This window comes from Penaeus chinensis, chromosome 29, assembly GCF_019202785.1.
Source record: "Penaeus chinensis breed Huanghai No. 1 chromosome 29, ASM1920278v2, whole genome shotgun sequence".
NCBI lineage: Eukaryota > Metazoa > Arthropoda > Malacostraca > Decapoda > Penaeidae > Penaeus > Penaeus chinensis.
In genome coordinates, this window is record NC_061847.1 from 22,118,120 (window position 1) to 22,138,155 (window position 20,036).

The 20,036-nt window shown below is 36.9% G+C and overlaps 2 protein-coding genes across 4 annotated transcripts in view; one reads left to right on the forward strand and one right to left on the reverse strand.

Moving 5' to 3' along the window:
* Positions 1 to 11,953, reverse strand: part of LOC125040573 (conserved oligomeric Golgi complex subunit 6-like) — a 20,340-nt gene extending 8,387 nt beyond the window's left edge. The window contains exons 1-8 of one of the 2 annotated variants that reach the window (XM_047635188.1): positions 11,828 to 11,953; positions 8,890 to 9,000; positions 8,501 to 8,664; positions 7,224 to 7,401; positions 5,194 to 5,363; positions 4,752 to 4,972; positions 4,201 to 4,323; positions 2,560 to 2,738 (exon numbers count right to left, since the gene is read on the reverse strand). In XM_047635188.1, coding sequence (XP_047491144.1) covers positions 2,560 to 2,738; positions 4,201 to 4,323; positions 4,752 to 4,972; positions 5,194 to 5,363; positions 7,224 to 7,401; positions 8,501 to 8,664; positions 8,890 to 9,000; positions 11,828 to 11,941 — 1,260 coding nt within the window. In that variant the 5' untranslated portion in view covers positions 11,942 to 11,953. The remainder of the gene's footprint in view (positions 1 to 2,559; positions 2,739 to 4,200; positions 4,324 to 4,751; positions 4,973 to 5,193; positions 5,364 to 7,223; positions 7,402 to 8,500; positions 8,665 to 8,889; positions 9,001 to 11,827) is intronic. The other variant, XM_047635189.1, reaches the window with a different exon arrangement.
* Positions 11,954 to 12,811: 858 nt separating this feature from the next.
* On the forward strand, positions 12,812 to 19,293 carry LOC125040574 (epoxide hydrolase 4-like). 2 transcript variants are annotated; one of them, XM_047635190.1, is made up of 9 exons: positions 12,812 to 13,098; positions 16,002 to 16,181; positions 16,401 to 16,580; positions 16,850 to 16,980; positions 17,475 to 17,587; positions 17,762 to 17,930; positions 18,279 to 18,436; positions 18,577 to 18,711; positions 18,902 to 19,293. In XM_047635190.1, exons 1-8 carry the CDS (start codon positions 13,081 to 13,083, stop codon positions 18,645 to 18,647), a joined length of 1,020 nt encoding a protein of 339 aa, XP_047491146.1. In that variant the 5' UTR covers positions 12,812 to 13,080; the 3' UTR covers positions 18,648 to 18,711; positions 18,902 to 19,293. The 2 variants fall into 2 exon arrangements, with proteins under 2 accessions (XP_047491146.1, XP_047491147.1); XM_047635191.1 differs by lacking the exon at positions 16,002 to 16,181 and having other exon boundaries at positions 12,816 to 13,098.
* Positions 19,294 to 20,036: the final 743 nt, after the last annotated feature.

Sequence of the window (20,036 nt, forward strand, 5' to 3'; positions counted from 1 at the left end):
TTAATATGACTATCAGAGAATGATCCCATAAAAGGAGATAGAACCCTCGCTAGCCAAGAGTCTAAAGGACGGGTAACTGAGTTGCAAGACGAAATTATAGGCCTTAGAGGGACACCCTGTTTGTGAGTTTTAGGAAGGCCATAAAAATACGGAATGGAGGGATTAATCGTTCTAAAGCGATCGAAAAATTTGGGGTCGGGACATTTAGCAGCAATACGCCTGAGGTTTTTACGAAAAGATTCCGTGACTGATGGGTAAGGGTTAGAGCGCAGTTTTTGATACGTTGAGTCGTCGTTCAGGAGGGAATGAGCTTTGCTTATATAATCTGATTTATCAAGTATAACAACGTTATTACCTTTGTCGGCTTTGGTAATTATAATGTCCAAATTGCGTTTAAGTGATTTGGTGGCCAAAAAATAACGTCGGGGTAAGCCTTTAAAATCGTCAAATAAATCAAGAATCGGATTTAACATAACACCTTTAAGGTAGCTAAGATCTTTCAACGAGGATTTGTTATGCTTCGCAATGAAACTATCAAGACCTTTAATATAATCTAAACAATGATTAGCGCCGGGTTTGGTAGCAAACGATAAACCAAAGCCTAAAAGTTCGGTTTCATAACGTGACAGGGAATAAGACGATAGGTTTACGACCGAGTCAGTAAGCGAAAATTTACACCACGCGCTACGTGAACAAAGATTAATGAGTTTATTGTGGAGGGATCTTTTATGACGTTCGCTTTCAAAGGAAGATCTACGCGCTGCAATGGCTAAAAGGTCGTCAATAAACTGAGCAGGGGTGACTTCTCTAAGCATTCTAAGACACTTACGAACTTGAAGAAACGCATCATCGACATCTAATTTAGCGCAACGGATACTATCGCCTTTAGACTCTTGGCTAGCGAGGGTTCTATCTCCTTTTATGGGATCATTCTCTGATAGTCATATTAAACATTCTATGGATTTCATGGATAAGGTTAGAAACTTGCTGACGCACGGTAAGAAATTAGTGAGTTTTGACGTAGATTCCTTGTTCACTAATGTCCCGCTTGACGATGTGCTAGATTTCCTTGAAAGAAAACTTTATTTATCTCATGAGAAGATCCCTATTCCGGTCAATTGCTTTATCGAGCTCATCCGTTTGTGTGTCTCGAATAATGTCTTTATTTTTGACGGCGGATTTTATAAACAAATCAATGGTATCGCGATGGGAAGTAGCTTAAGTCCGGTGCTTGCGAATTTATATATGGAGTTGTTTGAATCTGAACTCCTTCCGTCTATTCTCCCTCCCGACACGATTTGGTTTCGTTATGTTGATGACATTTTTTCTTTGTGGCAAGTAAACCGTTTAGACTTTGACGATTTTTTCGGTAAACTCAATAACCTCGCGCGTACTATTAATTTCAAAGTTGAATGGGAAGATTCAGGTAAATTGCCTTTTCTCGACGTCCTTTTATTCAATGAAAATGGCACGCTTAAATTTTCGGTTTACCGTAAACCTACACACACCGCCAATTACCTTCATTTTTTCTCGAATCACCCGTTGTATGTTAAGAAGTCAGTAGTCTCGTCCATGTTTCTGAGAGCATATAGGATTTGTGATAATGAATTTATCGATCGAGAAATTGACGTCATATTTGATACGTTCTCTAAATTAGGATACCCTCGATTTTTCTTAAAGCAGGCTCATTCATCTGCGAGATGGAAGTTTTACACTCATACCCGTAATACTCAACAGGATAGTGACAATAATCTTTTAATCATTCCGTATAACCCGTCCCTCGATGAGAAAAGACACATGTTTAAAGGCGTTGGAATTGATATTGTTTTTACGTACCCGAACACGTTGCGTAATAGTTTGGTTAAACACAATGCGACTAGTGGTGCTCTGGGGACTTCTCCCGGTATTTATACTATACCCTGTAATGTTTGCCCAAAATTTTACATAGGTGAGACCGGCAGAGCTTTTGAAAAAAGAATAAGTGAACATAAACGTGACGTCAGATATGCTAGAGATTCAAATGCGTGTTTCGTTCATTTGCGTGATGAAGGTCACCAGCTTAACTGGAAAAACGCGAAATTAATTCATAAATCAGCTAACTCGTACGAAAGGAAAATGTTAGAATCTCTATTAATTAGAAAAATGCCTAATTTTAACTTGAGTGCTGGTCAATGGGGCTTGGATGACCTTACCTCCTCGTTAGTTAGCAAAGCCTTCCCCAGACTCTTCGACCTTGACCCTCGTCCTGAGACCTGAGTCTACTCGTTCGTTCTGTCTCTCAATCACTATATATTCTTGTCAAAATTCTCTCCTTGTATCCATTTTGGTTTATCATTCGTCTGAAGAGGAACTCGTGAAGAGTTCGAAACGTTACATTTCAATTTTATTTTATTTTCTTACTGTGGCGGTTTTCCTTTCATATTTGTGTACACGTTACTGTGTTTGTCTTTGTGTCAATTTCCTAGAACATTTAAAAGAGACCACAATTAACAAAAATAGGTAAATGGGTTAAGGCAATGCCATCATAGTCATAGCAAAAGGAAAGCACAAGAAACAAACCTGTTTAATAGTATTATGATAAAATCGCAATAGGTTGCTGATTTTATACAGTTGCACCGGTTTCTTTCCTCCCTCTCTTCCTTGGTCTGTGACAATCATCTGTTCAATGCGAGTTTTCAGAGGCCTGCACACACTCTCCGAGATACTTGCCACAGTAGATCGTGTTTGTTCGGCAACATCTGAAAGAGTTTGTCATTAATAGCTTTCGTGTTGTAGGAAAGATCTAATAAAAAATAAATAAGTTTACACACACACACACACACACACACACACACACACACACACACACACACACACACACACACACACACACACACACACACACACTGGCAACTTGAATTTTAGTGCTAGAAATTGGTAATCTCTAGCTGGCTAAGAGTCCTTGATCATAGAACAAATATAACTGCAGACCTAATATAAATATGAAATCTTTTATGTTTACACTTTTACCTAACTGTTGCAATTATGATATGACTGTAATTTAACCATAAGTTATTTAGATTATGCAACTGTTTTCATCAACTACTTCCCTGTTTTTATATATATATATATATATATATATATATATATATATACATATATATATATAGACTTCCATCTGTTTGCATTTTTGTTCCTGCGAAATCTTGCAATTAATAGTTATTTTAGATCTATAAACTGATTCTTTTCAATAACTCAGAATGGAAAGTGCTTTTACTCTCCTGTTTCTTCTTAATCTTTATTCAGAAGTATTCTTTGAAGCAATTATGACAAGAATATTGTTTAACCCTTTCTTTACTTAAGTTCATGTGCAAGTACAGAAGTATCTCCATTGTGAAAATTATTGATGTGCCAAGAGATCAATGGAAGTACACACATCCTTCCAAGTGTTGGAAAGGGTCTATTATTTCAGAGCATAAGTTACTTCACATGGGAATCTGTTTGTTGATTGCTCTATCTTCTAATGAATGGAAAAAATGAAGCCTATACCCAGTCAGAGTGAAAGGGATAATGAAGATAATGATGGTAACGTATCACTGTGATTCAGAGGCAAGTGAATAGGTGAAAGAAGCAGTTATGGCAATCTCTGCAATCCATTTTATGAAACAAAGGATGAATGCACATATACATGTATATACATAAAGACATGCAAATTTCTGTTGGTATACTCTTTTATATATCACAAGAAAATTTAAATAGTTTATAAAAGGTGGTCATAGACTACCTCGGGCCAACTGACATTCTCAGTACTTAGAGATATCAGGGTATGGCACGGAAACCTCTTTACAGTAAAGAAGGGGTTAATACAACTGCCCAAGCATGCAGAATATCTATTTTTGTTCTTGAATACCGTATCAGTTAAATAATTCCTATAAAGCGTCACGATGGTTGAAAGGCGTGTCCCTTTATTGGAAGCCAAATTATGGTGCTCTTATCCCCCCAAAAATGCAGCAAAATCCACAAAAATCTAAATTTCTCTATGGCAGACACAAAACCACTTAATCAATAATGCAAAATCAAAGTAGCAAAGTCCATTAAAACAATAAAATCATATCAGTACAAAAAAAGAAGCATATATACATTTTCAAACCATTGTGGTTTGAATTGCATTGTGGGTTATCATTCTTTCAGTGCTTTTCTGACCAAACCAACTTTCTTTACCTCTCAGCATGAGATTAGATATGCATGCATAGCTGCCTTGTGAGTCACTGTGGTTATCTACTTTGGCATTAGTCCCATATATGGAAAAGGCCAGAGGATCCCGCACAACGTCTCTCATTATTTCTGAAACACTCAATCAAAATTTAATTTCTGCTGAGCGTTCCTTTAGACAACAATTTCTCCTGCAAACACTGTATTTCTGTCAACTAGGCGAGCTCATTTCTATTTCACTGTAAGAAATCTGATTTGATATCATTCTTACATATTAACCTTATTAACCAAACAATGTAGTAGTAAACCAAAATTCATAAAATAATCTAAATAGAATGAACAAAGGAAATATCCCTTTTGGCAGTTGTATTGATTCAATACAATCAACCTGCATACGGCTGTGTTACAATCACTAGCCAACTCACTAATTTCTTAGATTTTACTACTTTTATCACAATGGCTGTTTACTAAACTAGCCAATTCAGCACTTCCACCTTTAGTTTTAAATACTACTTCTTTGAATAATGTGAACAAATATCTAAAGAGCAAAAAATACCCACCGATATTAGAGCACTTAGCAAAGAGGGTCTGGGCTGCCTCCCTCTCTGATGGCAGTGCTTGATGAACCCAAGCCAGCATGTCTCCCACATATCTTAGGGGATCGTGGGCCTGAAGTTCAATTGGCCTTGGCGCTCCTCCAGGACCTCCAATGGTTAGGGCATCAAGAAAACCACGAACCAGCCACCCTCTCCTCACAACCACCCATTCTTCCACAACAAGACTGTTAACAAGTTCGCATTAGAGTTTATATTAGACTTGTCTCTTACAGAGAGAGAATGATTTTCAATATTTTCATATACCACAGGAGACTTATTTTCTGTATGTATAAACCAAACCTAAAAAAATATTGAATCTAAAGAGAAGAAAGTATAAATATACACACTTCAAAATATAATATTCTACAGGATCCTAACAGTAAACTGAAAGATAATCTTGACTAACTTGAAAAGCACAGGCCTTTCTTGTAGTGCGGCCAGTGCCTGGGTGAGGAGAGGGGATGGATCAGGGGAACGGCACTGACTCTGGCACCAGCGATACAGTCTCTCTAAACCTGCCTCACGACATACATTCATCTGCTCCATGACATCCAAGGCAGTCTTCTGGTGTCCAGTCTGCAATCATGGTTATACACTATTTCATTAGCATAGTATGATTATACTTAAACGTTATGGTTATCTGTGATTATTAGCCTGGATCATTTCCAGTCTAATAACTTTACTCATCTTTATTCATAACTCCAAAATGATTTGGATTTAAGAATCTATCATCGGAAAAGTATAATATACAATTACAGAAAGATTGAAATTCGATATGAAAAGCCTCATTTTAAAGCAGTTCATATGATTCCTCTACAACATATCATTAACGAGACCAAAAATATTAGGACTGGCACTCTTTTAATATCATATTCTGTCTTCTAGCAAAAATTCAAGATGACTAAGTAACAATATGTTGAACTCAAAAAGTATGCATGCACACATACACATACATATGTCCGTGTTATACACACACACACACACACACACACACACACACACACACACACACACACACACACACACACACACACACACACACACACACACACACACACACACACACATATATATACATATACATACATATATATACATATATATACACATATATATATATATATGAATACATATATATATGTATATATTATATATATATATATATGTATACATTATATATATATGAATACATATGTATATGTATATATACATATATACATATACATATGTATATATTATATATATGTATACATTATATATATACACATATATGTGTATATGTATACATTATATATATAAATATATGTGTATATATATATATATTGTACATATGTATATGTATACATAAATATATACCCATATATGTGTGTATATATATATATATATATATATATATATATATATATATAATGTGATATATATTGTACATATGTATATGTATACATGCACATACATACACATATATACATACATACATATACATATACATATATATATACATATAAACATACATATATATACATATAAACATACATACATACATACATACATATATATATATATATACACATATATATATATATATAGAGAGAGAGAGAGAGAGAGAGAGAGAGAGAGAGAGAGAGAGAGAGAGAGAGAGAGAGAGAGAGAGAGAGAGAGAGAGAGAGAGAGAGAGAGAGAGACACACACACACACATAGTGTGTGCAATAGTGTGTTTTAGAATTTCTGAGTGTGCATTGGAGCACATTTGTGTTTTTATTAAAGGTTTTAAACCTATATGCCTGTATATACCAGAATGTTTGCCATAACTTCTATAGAATTTATAGTGAATAAATCACACAGGGTTACGTAGTAAAATATGGTGTAGAATAACAAAACTTTTACTTTTAATTCAACTGATGGTCGCTTGATCCAGAGTGATTGTGATGATTGTTGCCAGATACTGCCTGGTTGCAATTAAGCAATCAGATTGCTCAAGATAATTGTTATTTAGAAAAATATAAAATAGGGGTTATACTAAGACACATACAATATCTAAAGGTTGGATTCTGACATAATTAATATACTGTAGGAATGAAAGTGGCTCAGAAAATGTATAATTTAATTGAAAAATATGAATACGTTAGGACACACACATACACTCTATCAGAGGTATGTGCTGAACAAAAATTTTGACACAGACCCTGTGACACCCTGAATACACGGGTTAAAGCAAATTCCATAAAATAAAAGAACTCCATTTAATATGAGATAAACCTAATCTGCTAATTCATTTTCTTACTATGTTACTGTAACCTCAGTTACTTTAATTGACATTATTATACTGATATGATACTAATATTAACCTTATTGAGAAGGGCACAGCTGTCATCTCAACACTGAGAGCAGGCATAGTCATGTTATGGCTACTATTCCTAATACAGTTATCATCTCACCTGTAGTAAAAATTTAGTGTTGTTTCTGATCTTCTGGGTTTTGTCAAGCACAGTGAAGAACTCCTGCGTTATGGGAGCTTCCCTGGATGAACCTTTGATTATCAACACTTCCTCTGGTGTCAGCTGGAATGTCTTGACAAAAGCCAGAGCAACTTCCTCTTCCATACGTAACTTTTGACTGGAAATAAAAGGTTAATAGATGATCTTTAACTTATAGGAAATGTGAAGAAAAAACAAAGGCAATGGTTTAATTATATTTCTTTCAGTATTTAGGAATCAAATCAATGACAAAGGCCATTCAGAGTAAGTTCTAGTAAGCATTTTGTGATTAAGAAAAGGACACTCACAGGCACACAGATGTCTGCCTTTCACACCTGTATCCTTATTATACATGTACATCCCCATATATTTTTAGAAAAGGTGCTAAAATTAGTAAAAGACATAAGAAGCATAATTTTGGGTCTCACACTATACATCTAAAATTAATATATTTAGACATCTGCCTTACGACTGAGCACAGCATTAATGCCAGGGGGGGGGGGGGGGGGCATGAATACATGCCTTGTTCACTGTGGTTTTAGTTTATTAATTTTGTTTACATTTAGATGGGTCCACAACTGCTTAATCACCAAGTAGTCAACTAGGCCTACTTAACCTTTTTATGGTAATTCTTGAATGTATGGCAGTAGTGGAGAGAGCATTTTTTGACACTTTATGGGACAATAAGTTATCCTGTGATAACAGTTTCCGAAATATATATTAATAATTTATGTATATGCATTTACATATAACTAAATAAATATATATATATGTATATATATATATATATATATATATAATTTTATATATATATATGATAATATATATTATATAATATATAATATTATATAATACATATCTATCTATCTATCAAAACATATACACCTATATATATATACATACACAAATCTCATATCCATATACATATATATGTAATATATGTTACATATATACTTATACATTACATATATTTATATATATATACACGTATATATATATATATATATATATATATATATATATATATATATATATATATATATATATATATATATATATATTATATGCATATATATAATTTATGTATATATATATAATTCATATATATACCTTTACACACACACACACACACACACACACACACACACACACGCACACACACATAGACACAGACACAGACACAGACAGAGACACAGACAGAGACACACACACACATATTCTTTTAGACTTCTTCTGACCTCTGATTCTGCAGGGAATTTGTCTGATGAATGAGATGTCGCGTCTCAGACTTGGTTGCCTGCAGTCTTCGCTTCATGTCGACACAAACCTCATTCATTGAACTGACCTCAGTGTATATGCCATCAACAGCTTCTTTCACCTCCCGTAAGGCAGTGACAAACTCCTGAAATTAAGTTTCTTGATAAAAGAGTATAATAATGGGCAGTGGGGGTGGAAATGACTAAACTGACTGTCACTATGACAAGAATGATGGTAATTAAGACAATGACAGCAACTACAATAATAAAACTAATATTAGAGAGTAATAACATGAAACTACACTATGCAATGAACATGCCACATACACAAAGAAGACTGGAGAACAGGCCTTCCTTTGCAAACCACTGACCTCACTGATCCCAACACTGCGCTTCTCTATTTCACCACGAAGGTTCCTCCTGCTCCTCAGGGTGTTTTCAGTAAAGAACGTGGACAGTTCTTTGAGTGCATCAAGTGTGTCCTGCAATGAAAGTCCATAAGGTTGTAAATAAAAGTTCAAGCCATGAAAAAATATTTTGTTGGAAAAACTGTAACCCTGTCAGTGATACTTGCAGTCTACATTTAACATTTAAAAGATGGAATCAGATTACATCTTCAACCCACTGCTCTGGGATGGCATGCCATACATGTCATATCCACTGTGGTTTTAATTTATTCATTTTGATTATACATAAATAGCTACACAAGAGCTTAGTCACGAAGGATTAAAGCATTAGTCTTACCTGTTTACCCTTTCCTTGATTTTCAGAAGGATTTCCCCCCACCCTTTTTATAGCTAATAGTACTGTTAACTCCTAAGATCCATATGATGTAAACATCATAAGAAAAAATTGGCCTGTGGATGGGTGACTAAAAGATGCCATTGTGGGAAAAATTGGGTAAGGGTTGGGATAACGCAAACATGCTGTCACATGACAAGAATAACTTGCTACAAGTGCACAAAGCTCTTGGAGGGAGATTAGACTTAGTGGACATTTAGAATTGGACTCTAACGAGTGTAGAACAAAACATCCATGAGCCATGACTAGAAGATTGCCAGCTCCAAGAAGGGCACTATTTCCATGCTCAGGATCCTATTACTAGCTGCTGTGACCAGTGTTGAAGAAAATTTAATATACCAAAAATAATACAAATAACAAAATGTTACTTATTGTTATTATTATTGCATATGAAGATATGAAGAAGTGGCCATTCAAGTAAACTTAATGCCCAGATTATGCAGTAAAGCACCTGGATCCAATGGCTTAATAACATCATAATAATTCTAATGGTAATAACTATAATAGTATCAATATTATTGGCATTAGAAAACCAGATTTTTCACTAAAATTTAAGGAATGAGGTAATAAAGTAAGGTCATATAAAGTTTATTAACCCTTTGCCACTGATTGGCATATATGTACATGCCATGGCATGTCTGGACTATATTCCGGGTGGCATGTGCATACATGCCATGGTGCGCTGCATGTATGGTCATGCCACGCATGCTGTAGTTGCGACACGATTCCCCTGCAGCGGGACCTAGGCCACTATGAATACAGTCCGGGAGAGAGGGCTTTCGCATCGGGAAACCACCCATCTATTGTCTTTGCACATAGATGTCTCTACAAGTACTAAATCCCCAAGGTGTCAGTTATTAGTCTTGCCTTCCTTCCCTATTTACCCTTTTCTTTTGAAAGCTTTGTTTGTATTATTATATTGTTTTTAATGTTATTGATATTCTAAGCCGGGCCATATCTAGAAGGCCCGGGCGAAGCTAGAACTTCGCAAACCAAACCACCACCACACATATTCTAATAACTATTTAATAATCATAAAATCAATAAGAATAATAACAATGTCAATATTAATAGTATTAGACAGAAAAACAAATTTTCCCACAAAGTCAAGATATGGGGGAATCAGGTGCAGTCACTAGGGCCTACTGATAAACTCCTTGGTGACTGAGCACACGTAGAGATGTAATAAATTCACAAAAAGCTACAGGGGATAGTACATAAACTCGTAGGGATTGGCTTAATTGACTCCTAGGATACTGACTACTTGTGTAATCTCACCTGATAACAGTGGACTTCAAATTTGTATTTGTTGCAACCTATTTTCTTCATTTCTGACATTACTCCTTGCTTGAGCAGACAATTTCATGTATTTAGTGATGTAGGTTTTTCCCTTTCTTTAAAATAGTGTTATTAGATTTTCCCCACTTAAATGCAGTTATTATTTAAACATACCAAACCATTACTTACATGTTGTACAACTCTCTTATTAACAACTTGGCTATGAATGAAGAGTCTTAACCCAATGGCGACAGGTCACGCCTATAGGCGTCATAACAATACGCTCGAAATGTGGCGTGCGGCTGTCAAAGCGCCCCGAGGCAATGATTCAGCTTGGTGTACCGAATTCAAGCGCTCAAAGTCGGCGCATTGCTGCGGTTCGCCAGAGCGTAGAGTTTTTTTTTAGTTTTCTATACCCGTCGCCAATGGGTTAAATATTATTGGTTTCTCCAGTGTAGGCCAAGTTTGTAGTATATAGCTTTGTGAAACTGAAACTATAGTATAGCTTCAGTTTCACCCAACTGTCTGATATAAAGTAAAGTTTGCTTGTAATGGAGAGAATGAAAAAAAATATGGTACCTATCATCTATGGCATTTCTTTCGCAAGTTGATAATAAGAAATTGTTATACAATAGGAAAGTTGTACAACATGTAATACTTCAGTATACCTTTACAGGATAATCTAATGACAGTATAATATTAATACATGAAATTATCTGTGCAGACAAAGAATAACTTCAGAAGTGATGAGAATAGGTCATGGTAAAGGCAGAGAGTAAATCTATGGAAGTCGAGTGAGGGTCCAGGGGTGATACTATCATAGGGTGGGGGTGTAAGGGAAGCCTCCAAGTTAGGAATGTTTTTGTTTCATACAGCAATGTTTGTGGATTTCCCAGAGTAGCTGGAGTGTTAAGGACTTAGTCTCAGATGGGTGCAGTCACTTCATAAACAATTAATAATACTTTCACTGTCATTGTGATGGAAAAACAAAAGGTTTACCCATTTAACTGTAATAACTAAACCATGAATCATTGAAACATATGAAACGTATGGCTGAATGAAACTAACTGATTACCGAAACTATTTCCAACTGTTTATGGTCTATTAATAAAATCACATAATAGGACAATTAATCTGAAGCCACATAAACAAGATGAATCTTCAGATATTTGAGTTCCATACATAACAAAACTGTTTCAACAAATCACTGAACAATAAATCCATTCTTACCTTGTCATTTTCTAATCTGGTTTCCAAAATCTTATTGATCTTCCTCGACAGGGGATTATTTTGAGGTCTTTCATCGTTGGCATTTTCGGTTCCTGCTTGCGTGTCACCTCCCATCTTTGTTTACATCTGTTGTTGAGAGGAATTTCCAGCTTGCTTAAGGGCGTTTATTTGAAACTATTTTCCACTTTAATCTTTAAATTTGGGCTATTTTTACACATTTTAAAATATTTAATTATTTTTTCAGATAACAGTTATTTTCTTTGTATATCTGGAATGGTTTGAGAAGACATAAATTATTGACAATTTCACCCGTATCTATGTGTGAAGGCCAGCTTGTGAGACCATTTTTTTTTTTTTTTTTTTAGATTTAATGGACTTAATTAAAGGAAATAATTAAACGCCATTTCTTGTTTTATCATTTCTAAAATATTAAGTTACAAGTTCTTCCAATTACTTGAACGTGGTATAGTTCTCAATACCAGAGTTCGACATGATGATAATTTTGCATATTATATACAGGAACACATTTTTTTCTTCTCATATGCCCCATAGCTAGAAGCAAAGTCTTTGGCTAGAAGTAGAAGAATACGAATACATTTTGTTTTACACCATGAATGCAATTTTATAAATAGTGATGCCATACTGAATCTGGCGCCCTGCGAACCTCTCGCTGACCCTTCACATAGACTATCGTCCGAAACCAAACCTATTTGCTGTTTATATCATAAAGCATATTGATTCCTACTCTTTTTACCTATATTTATCTGCACAAATATAATGGATCCATTCTACCCCCCTTGTAGGAAATAAAAAGGTAATTAAGCCATTCTTTTTAACATTATCGATACTGTTGCATATATTACAATTGTCCTTCTTCTTTTTGCCATTGTTGTTATCCCTTTTTTTCATCATTATTATCATCGAAACCTAAAATCTTCCAAAAGTAAACAACACACGAGCGACGCGGCAACACTGGCCACTCATATCACGCCCATTGTCGCGTCATCGTTACTAACTTCCCGTCACAACCCTATAAGAAGTGCTCGGTGTACCTTTGCCCCGCGGTGGCTCTCTCTAACCTGCGATTCCGCTGGCGATAAGACCGATAAGGGTGTAGTGTTTGGGATTATCTTATCAAATATTAAAGAACGGTGTAACGGAGAGACAGCGCGCTGAGAGCTCGGTGGAGGGACGCAGGGCGAGGAAGGAGCGGTTGGCCTCTATAGCGAATTTTAGCTGTTACTGCAAGCGGAATGGGTATCATTCGAAAGGTATGGTGATGTTATAATGGTTTACACATGTAGAGTGTGTGTAGTGTATGGACACGTATGCGCACACTTGTTTCCACACACATACAGGCGTGCAGTAAAAGAACACATTAAAATACCATAAAGCACGCCCACCAGCATCATATTTCATAAACAGTATACATTCTCACGTATACGCACGTGCGCACACCCTTACATGTTAACAAGATGAAAATATAATCTCATTGTTTCGTATTTTGGATTTCTGTTGCGAAATTATAAAATAACTTGCATATGGAGATATACTTAGAAGGGAGAACTGCGACAGGAGAAAACAGCCTTTGTTCAGCGAGGGGCAGATGTGTGTGTGTGTGTGTGTGTGTGTGTGTGTGTGTGTGTGTGTGTGTGTGTGTGTGTGTGTGTGTGTGTGTGTGTGTGTGTGTGTGTGTGTGTGTGTGTGTGTGTGTGTGTGTGTGTGTGTGTGTGTGTGTGTGTGTGTGTGTGTGTGTGTGTGTGTGTGTGTGTGTGTGTGTGTCTGTGTGTGTGTGTGTGTGTTTGTGTGTGTGTGTGTGTGTGTGTGTGTGTGTGTGTGTGTGTGTGTGTGTGTGTGTGTGTGTGTGTGTGTGTGTGTGTGTGTGTGTTTGTAGAAACACACACACTGCTCTCTCAGAAGATGCAGAGTCACACATATTCAGCTTCAACCTCTTGTATCTTAGTAAGATTAGGCTTAATAATGATAAAAAAAAAAGTGGAAAGCATAAAATCCTTGTAAATATTTTCCATTATCTGTCAATAAGACCGACAAATTATCGCATATCAGCTGATAACATTTGGTAAGACTGAGGATCGATCTCTTCTACTCTCGTATTCCATTCCTTATGACAATCACATTTTAAATCATGATTGTTATTCAAATTTCCTTAAATTTCTTCTAGCGACTCCAGCCGGTTTTATAAATACAGAAATAGAGATTACTGCAATACACGTATGAAACAAAACGCAAGTAAATATTGGCCTCAGTGATTTTATAAAGACTGAGCGGGGAATCCAGCAAACGTATATTGATAAGAACCATGATTATGTGCTGGCAGTCGAAATCAAAGCTGAGATGTGGAATTAAAAGGTTGAAACATCTCGTTCACTTAGCTAGAATAGAACCAGCCATCATGTTTTATTTATTAAATTGTCATAATCTGTTAAGTTATTGAATCATTATTATTTATCATATTAGATCGTTATTATTATTATTATTATTATTATTATTATTATTATTTTTATTATTATTGTTGTTGTTGTTATTATCTATATTATTATTATTATTATTATATATATTTTTCTACTCCAAAGGCGTGTGACTGAAATTAATTCAAAATTGCTCCCTTTGAAATGTACTATAATATGTGTGTGTGTGTGTGTGTGTGTGTGTGTGTGTGTGTGTGTGTGTGTGTGTGTGTGTGTGTGTGTGTGTGTGTGTGTGTGTGTGTGTGTGTGTGTGTGTGTGTGTGTGTGTGTGTGTGTATAGAATTACTAAACTCACGCTTCATGCATTCTTTTGTATGCTTATCTAAGATATGTAAGGAAGGGGGCGCCAAGCGAGTTATGGCTTGAAGAGACATTCATTCCAGTGAGGATTTTCAGGATTTCGGAGGCATTTTGGTACATGGCTTAATGCTTTAAATATAACATTATTAAATCTAGGCTTATGTTTCACAGTTTATACGCAAAAGCAAACTAGAAATCATATGAACGTCTAACTTCAACCGACATTTTTTCTACCCGTTTTAGCATAACCCGTATTTACGTTGGTATCTAAATTGTTCACTTATTCCTGCACAACGTGTATTACGCTGTTCTGGAGGCGCAGTCTATCGCAGTTAAGAGGTGGAGGCACGGTCTACAAGCGGTGGTTTAATGTACACACCCCTTTCAAATCAGCAGCCAAACTATAAATTTTATGTCATTTGTATTAATATATATTTAAAAAAATCTTTATTGAAAAAGCGTACATTGTTTTGTTAGCATGACAAACGTCCAGAGTACCTATATTAGTAAAACTGTAAGTACTTTATATGCCGGTATCTTCCTCCCTCCGTTCTACACACTTGTCATGTACGCGTTCCTGACTCGTCCCTCCGTATCACTTTACGCATTCAGCACTCGAGTCTGTTGCAACGTTGCCACTTCATTAGGAAATTTATCTCCTTACCGATGCATATGATCTTATCGAACAGTACCAGCATTTTCCTGAAAGCCTGTTTTTTCCCCTATATCTGCGCACAAAAAATAACATGCGTATAGAACAATATATTTCGAGTTAATATGTCATAGGCATCCTCGCACCCCCGGTTAAGAACCACTGCTCTATAGAGACCTTGGGTGTTGGCTTCCTGATCCTCCACTGGCCTAAGCGATTTACTCTTCAACAACAACAACATCAAAAACTAGACGCATTGAAACGCTTTCTGAAGTAATTCGTTTTAAATTATGTTAACGACCAGGGATGCAAGGATGTTTAGCTTATCGTTATACATACTGCACACGCACACACACACACACACACACACACACACACACACACACACACACACACACACACACACACACACACACACACACACACACACACACACACACACACACACACGCACGCACGCACGCGCGCGCGCTAATCAGGTAGCGCTAATCAGTTCTATTAAAAAACAACAAAGAAATTGCCTGCGCACTGACGATCACAGTTTGACTGGAGATGTGTTTGCTTGCGGACAGTTTTTTTTGCGGGAATCTCCCTCGGCTTTTTACTTTGTAATAACTCCAGAAGAGTGACAGAGTCGGATAGGAAGTAATAATAATAGGTATTAAGTTAGCAACAGCTATGGTGATATTTAAAAACTCAGTATCTGTTTAGCTTCTTTCTTTGTCAAGAACAGACCCGTAGTTTGTGGAGATCTTGGTATGGTAGCGTCGTACCGTTGTCGAGGTCAGCTGCCATGGGTGGAGCGAAGAAGGTATGCGCGGGTCATTGTCAAGACCTGTCCCTCGCTCCTTCGCTGGCCGGGGGCGCCCCACCGCTTCAGCGCTTCTTTCACTTGTGCTGTACTCCTTCAACAGTAAAGAGTCAAAGCGTACACGTTCTAATCTATCATTGCTATCCGCTTGTCCATGTATTGAGGCATCTACAACATCTTACTCTCCCTCCCTCCCTCCCTCCCTCCCTTCCAGGATCACCAAACGTAGGAAACCGTCCGTGACTCATCAGTTAATTGTAATAGTCGAAAGTAACCATGAATTGCTATTTTTCTCACTTTTTTTTCTTCTCCTAACTCCAGGTGGTGACGTTTATCATTCTTCGGACCGTGTCTCTGTGTCTGTCGATCCCCATCATCCTGAGGCTGGTGTATCAGAGGTGGAAGTTTGGCAAAAGCTATTTCTGTGTGAAACCTCGGCCTACTCCGCCGCCCATTCTCAACGACAAGAAGTGGGGAACGCACAGCTATGTTACACTCAAGGTAAAGTCCTAAGTTGGTGGGTTCGTGTACATCAGTTGGTACAAGGAGGAGATTGAATTGAATTACTGAAGTGAGGACGCAACTGGGGCTCCGGAAATGTTTGTTTGTGTCCACGCATGTGCAGACACACACACACACACACACACACACACACACACACACACACACACACACACACACACACACACACACACACACACACACACACACACACACACACACCACCCCCCACACACATTATTCTAACATCTTGAACTCCTCCTGTTCAGAGCCAGGGCATCAAGTTGCACTACGTGGAGGCAGGGGACAGGAACAGGCCCTTAATCCTCTGCGTGCACGGCTTCCCCGAGTGCTGGTTCTCGTGGCGAAACCAGTTGCAGGAATTCTCTAGCAAATATTGGTTAGTACGTCTTTGTTATGCAATTTGTTTGCGTTCTGGGTGATAGTTAGCGTGTTAGCAGTTCCTGTATAATACTACCTCTGTATGTAAGTCCATTGTCCTATGTATGTATATATGAACGTACGAATATGCATGTGTGTGTGTGTGAGCCTGTATGTCTATCTATCTATCTCAGGGGCGTTATTGGGGTGGGAAGGGGCGTCCCCCTCAGCTGATTGTTCTCGCAACGCACGCCCCCCCCCCCCTCACATTCATAAATATATATATATATATATATATATATATATATATATAGTAGAAACAAATCCACAATGCACAAACTAGATGTATTGATAATCAGACAACAGTTTCGAAATCCAGCTGGATTCAATTAGTTTGTGCATTGTGTTTTTTTTTCCCCACCATAGTATCAACACGGAGTTTTACCATTCATTCATAAACATTAATTACGAACACGGACACATCTAAATCTGTTGATCCCCGTCTTTTCACAGGGTAGTTGCAGTGGACCTCCGCGGCTATGGCTCCTCGGACAAACCTCCCGGACGCTCAAGCTACCAAGTCGACAATATGATTGAGGATCTGAGGCAACTCGTAGGGGCTTTGGGTAAGTAGATTGTTGTATGATGGATGCTCCTGTTTGACATTAAAATATCTGGACAACGATTCATTCAATTGTAAGTATTTGCATTGTTACATCTAGGTGTATGGGTTGTTAATTATACACTAATTTCCGTGTCACTTGTCAAGAAAGATGATAAGATTATTATTTTTTTTTCAGGAAAGGAGAAGTGTATTTTAATGGCACATGACTGGGGTGCGGTGCTTGCATGGCGTCTCGTCATTCAGTATCCAGACCTCTTCACGGGACACATCAGCATGAACGGCCCGCACCCTGGAGTATTTAGCAAACATTTAAGAAACTCTTTCAAGCAGATGAGAATGTCTTGGTTAGTATCAGTAGCATCTTTGAAAATGGGATTATCTTCTTACTGGATCTCTTTCATTTGGCTTATCATGCTTATGGTCGAAACAGAAGAGGCAGCCATGCGATTACTTGCATGATATTCAAAATGGTTCTTGAGACTCGATTCTTTATACATTTGTCGTGGAAGAAAACTAGTTAAGTCGTACCTGCAGATGGCTCGAAAAAATTGTATAAATCAGGGAAATAGTACAATCCACAAACCAAAGTTTCACAATTAATATAAACTAAATAAATTGTTTAAAGAAATGAATGAAGCCCTTTAGTTCATGCAATGATTTGGCGATATACACTGAATATGTCATCTTCACAGGTACATATACTTCTTCCAAATGCCTTGGATTCCCGAGCTCGTATTTCTCGCTGACGATCTCGCTGTCCTGACGCAGATGTATCGCGGCCCCAAGAACAACGTGGATACATACCCTGATGAAGTCATTGAGGCCTACAAGTATTATTTCTCACAGGATGGTGGGTTGTGGTGTACATTTTCTTTTTATTATTATTACTATTCACCGTGAAAAGGAATATAATGGAATCTATTTATCAAGTTCGACATGAAAATACAAAACCTGCGGCATTAATTGCATGGTGTATTAATCTTTTCGCAGGAGCATGGACGCCTCCCATCAACTACTATCGTAATATTGATTTTACTGATTCGACGAAGATCCGAAGGTGAAGGTGCCAACCCTCATCGTCTGGGGCAACGAAGACATGGCTCTTGACAGACGCCTAGCGGACCTGTATGTTATCAAGTATTTCTTAAAATCGTGACACTGTTTTTGTTATTAACGCATGCGTGTATGCTTGTGTCTGCGTGCTTACGTTTGAGATAGGAGTCAAAGAATCATCAATTGGTGATTTTAAGATTTTATTTAAGTTCCTACCTCAATATCCATAGAGAAATAAACCCTTTTGCATTCCACTTCGCAGGGCAGCAGAGGAATGCGTGTTCGCCCGGGTAAAGTATGTGGAAGGAGCAACACACTGGGTTCAGCAAGATAACCCCAAAGTTGTCAACAAATTGGTCTGGGAATTCCTCAACTCCGATGAATGGATATCTGCATTTTAGCGTCGTTTAGTTGGTGTTTGTTTTGATTACGCTTCCACTTCGGTAGCGTTCTAGTGTATCGTTTCACAGCATTAAGTTCCTTTTGAATTTTGTGTAGATTGACATTACTAATGGCCTTCGGCGTCTCAGGATGTAAAGATAAAACTGTATATAGATAAGTTTTTCTTTAAAATGTATGTGGTATGACGATTAGCTATATTTTATTATTTTACTATTTTTTTCAATGCAAGAATTATACATTGCTAAATATTGATTATTCTTTAAATGGTATCCTCAAAAGCTTATACCTGCATTAACTATCAGCTTAACTGTATATAGCATAAATAAGGTGTATCTGATTATAAATAAATATTCTTTATTTATATATTCCCTTTTTACAGGAGGGGAGATTTCCATACTCTGTTCAGTAAGCTTCTGCAAGCCTTTACTTAAAATGCTATATGCCAAATGTTAATATTATAATAGTGAATGGGGTAATTATGTTTCTCATCTGTTATAAAAGAAAAACAAAATGCGTAATGGATCTTCCTCTGGAAATTCAGCTTCAGACCGAAAGTCTTCCTCAAAAAGATTTAATGAAATATTAATAACTTTTACACCAGGCAGCTTCAGCATTAGTCAATTACCTCTCAAGCGTCACCAGGTCTTCCTGTGTTTTTCCATTATTCAAATTTGTGTCTTTGGCTGGAACTCTCCGTACAAGATTTCTGATGAACCTCTGATCACATCAAGACTTGTTGATGAAGATAATAAAAAAACTGCAACAGACTCATAAATAGGACATGCATAAAATATGTCGTTACTTTATTGGAAAAGAAAAAAAGAAAGAAAATAAAAGAATGGAAAAAAACAGCTCTGGCTATTTATCTTGTAATAGTTCTTTCGTCTGTGCCTGCTAAATGAACACCTTTCAAAGCCTTAGTTCCTAGAGATTTAGTGTTATAAAACTTAAAAGCATGTGCCATTAAATAACTTCATCTCTTAACTTCAACACGA

What these genes read in the sequence shown, in the direction of transcription:
- LOC125040574 (XM_047635190.1), top strand. An exon ending in GAATTCTCTAGCAAATATTG is followed by an intron (nt 16,981 to 17,474) that starts GTTAGTACGTCT and finishes GTCTTTTCACAG; the next exon opens with GGTAGTTGCAGTGGACCTCC. An exon ending in GCAACTCGTAGGGGCTTTGG is followed by an intron (nt 17,588 to 17,761) that starts GTAAGTAGATTG and finishes TTTTTTTTTCAG; the next exon opens with GAAAGGAGAAGTGTATTTTA.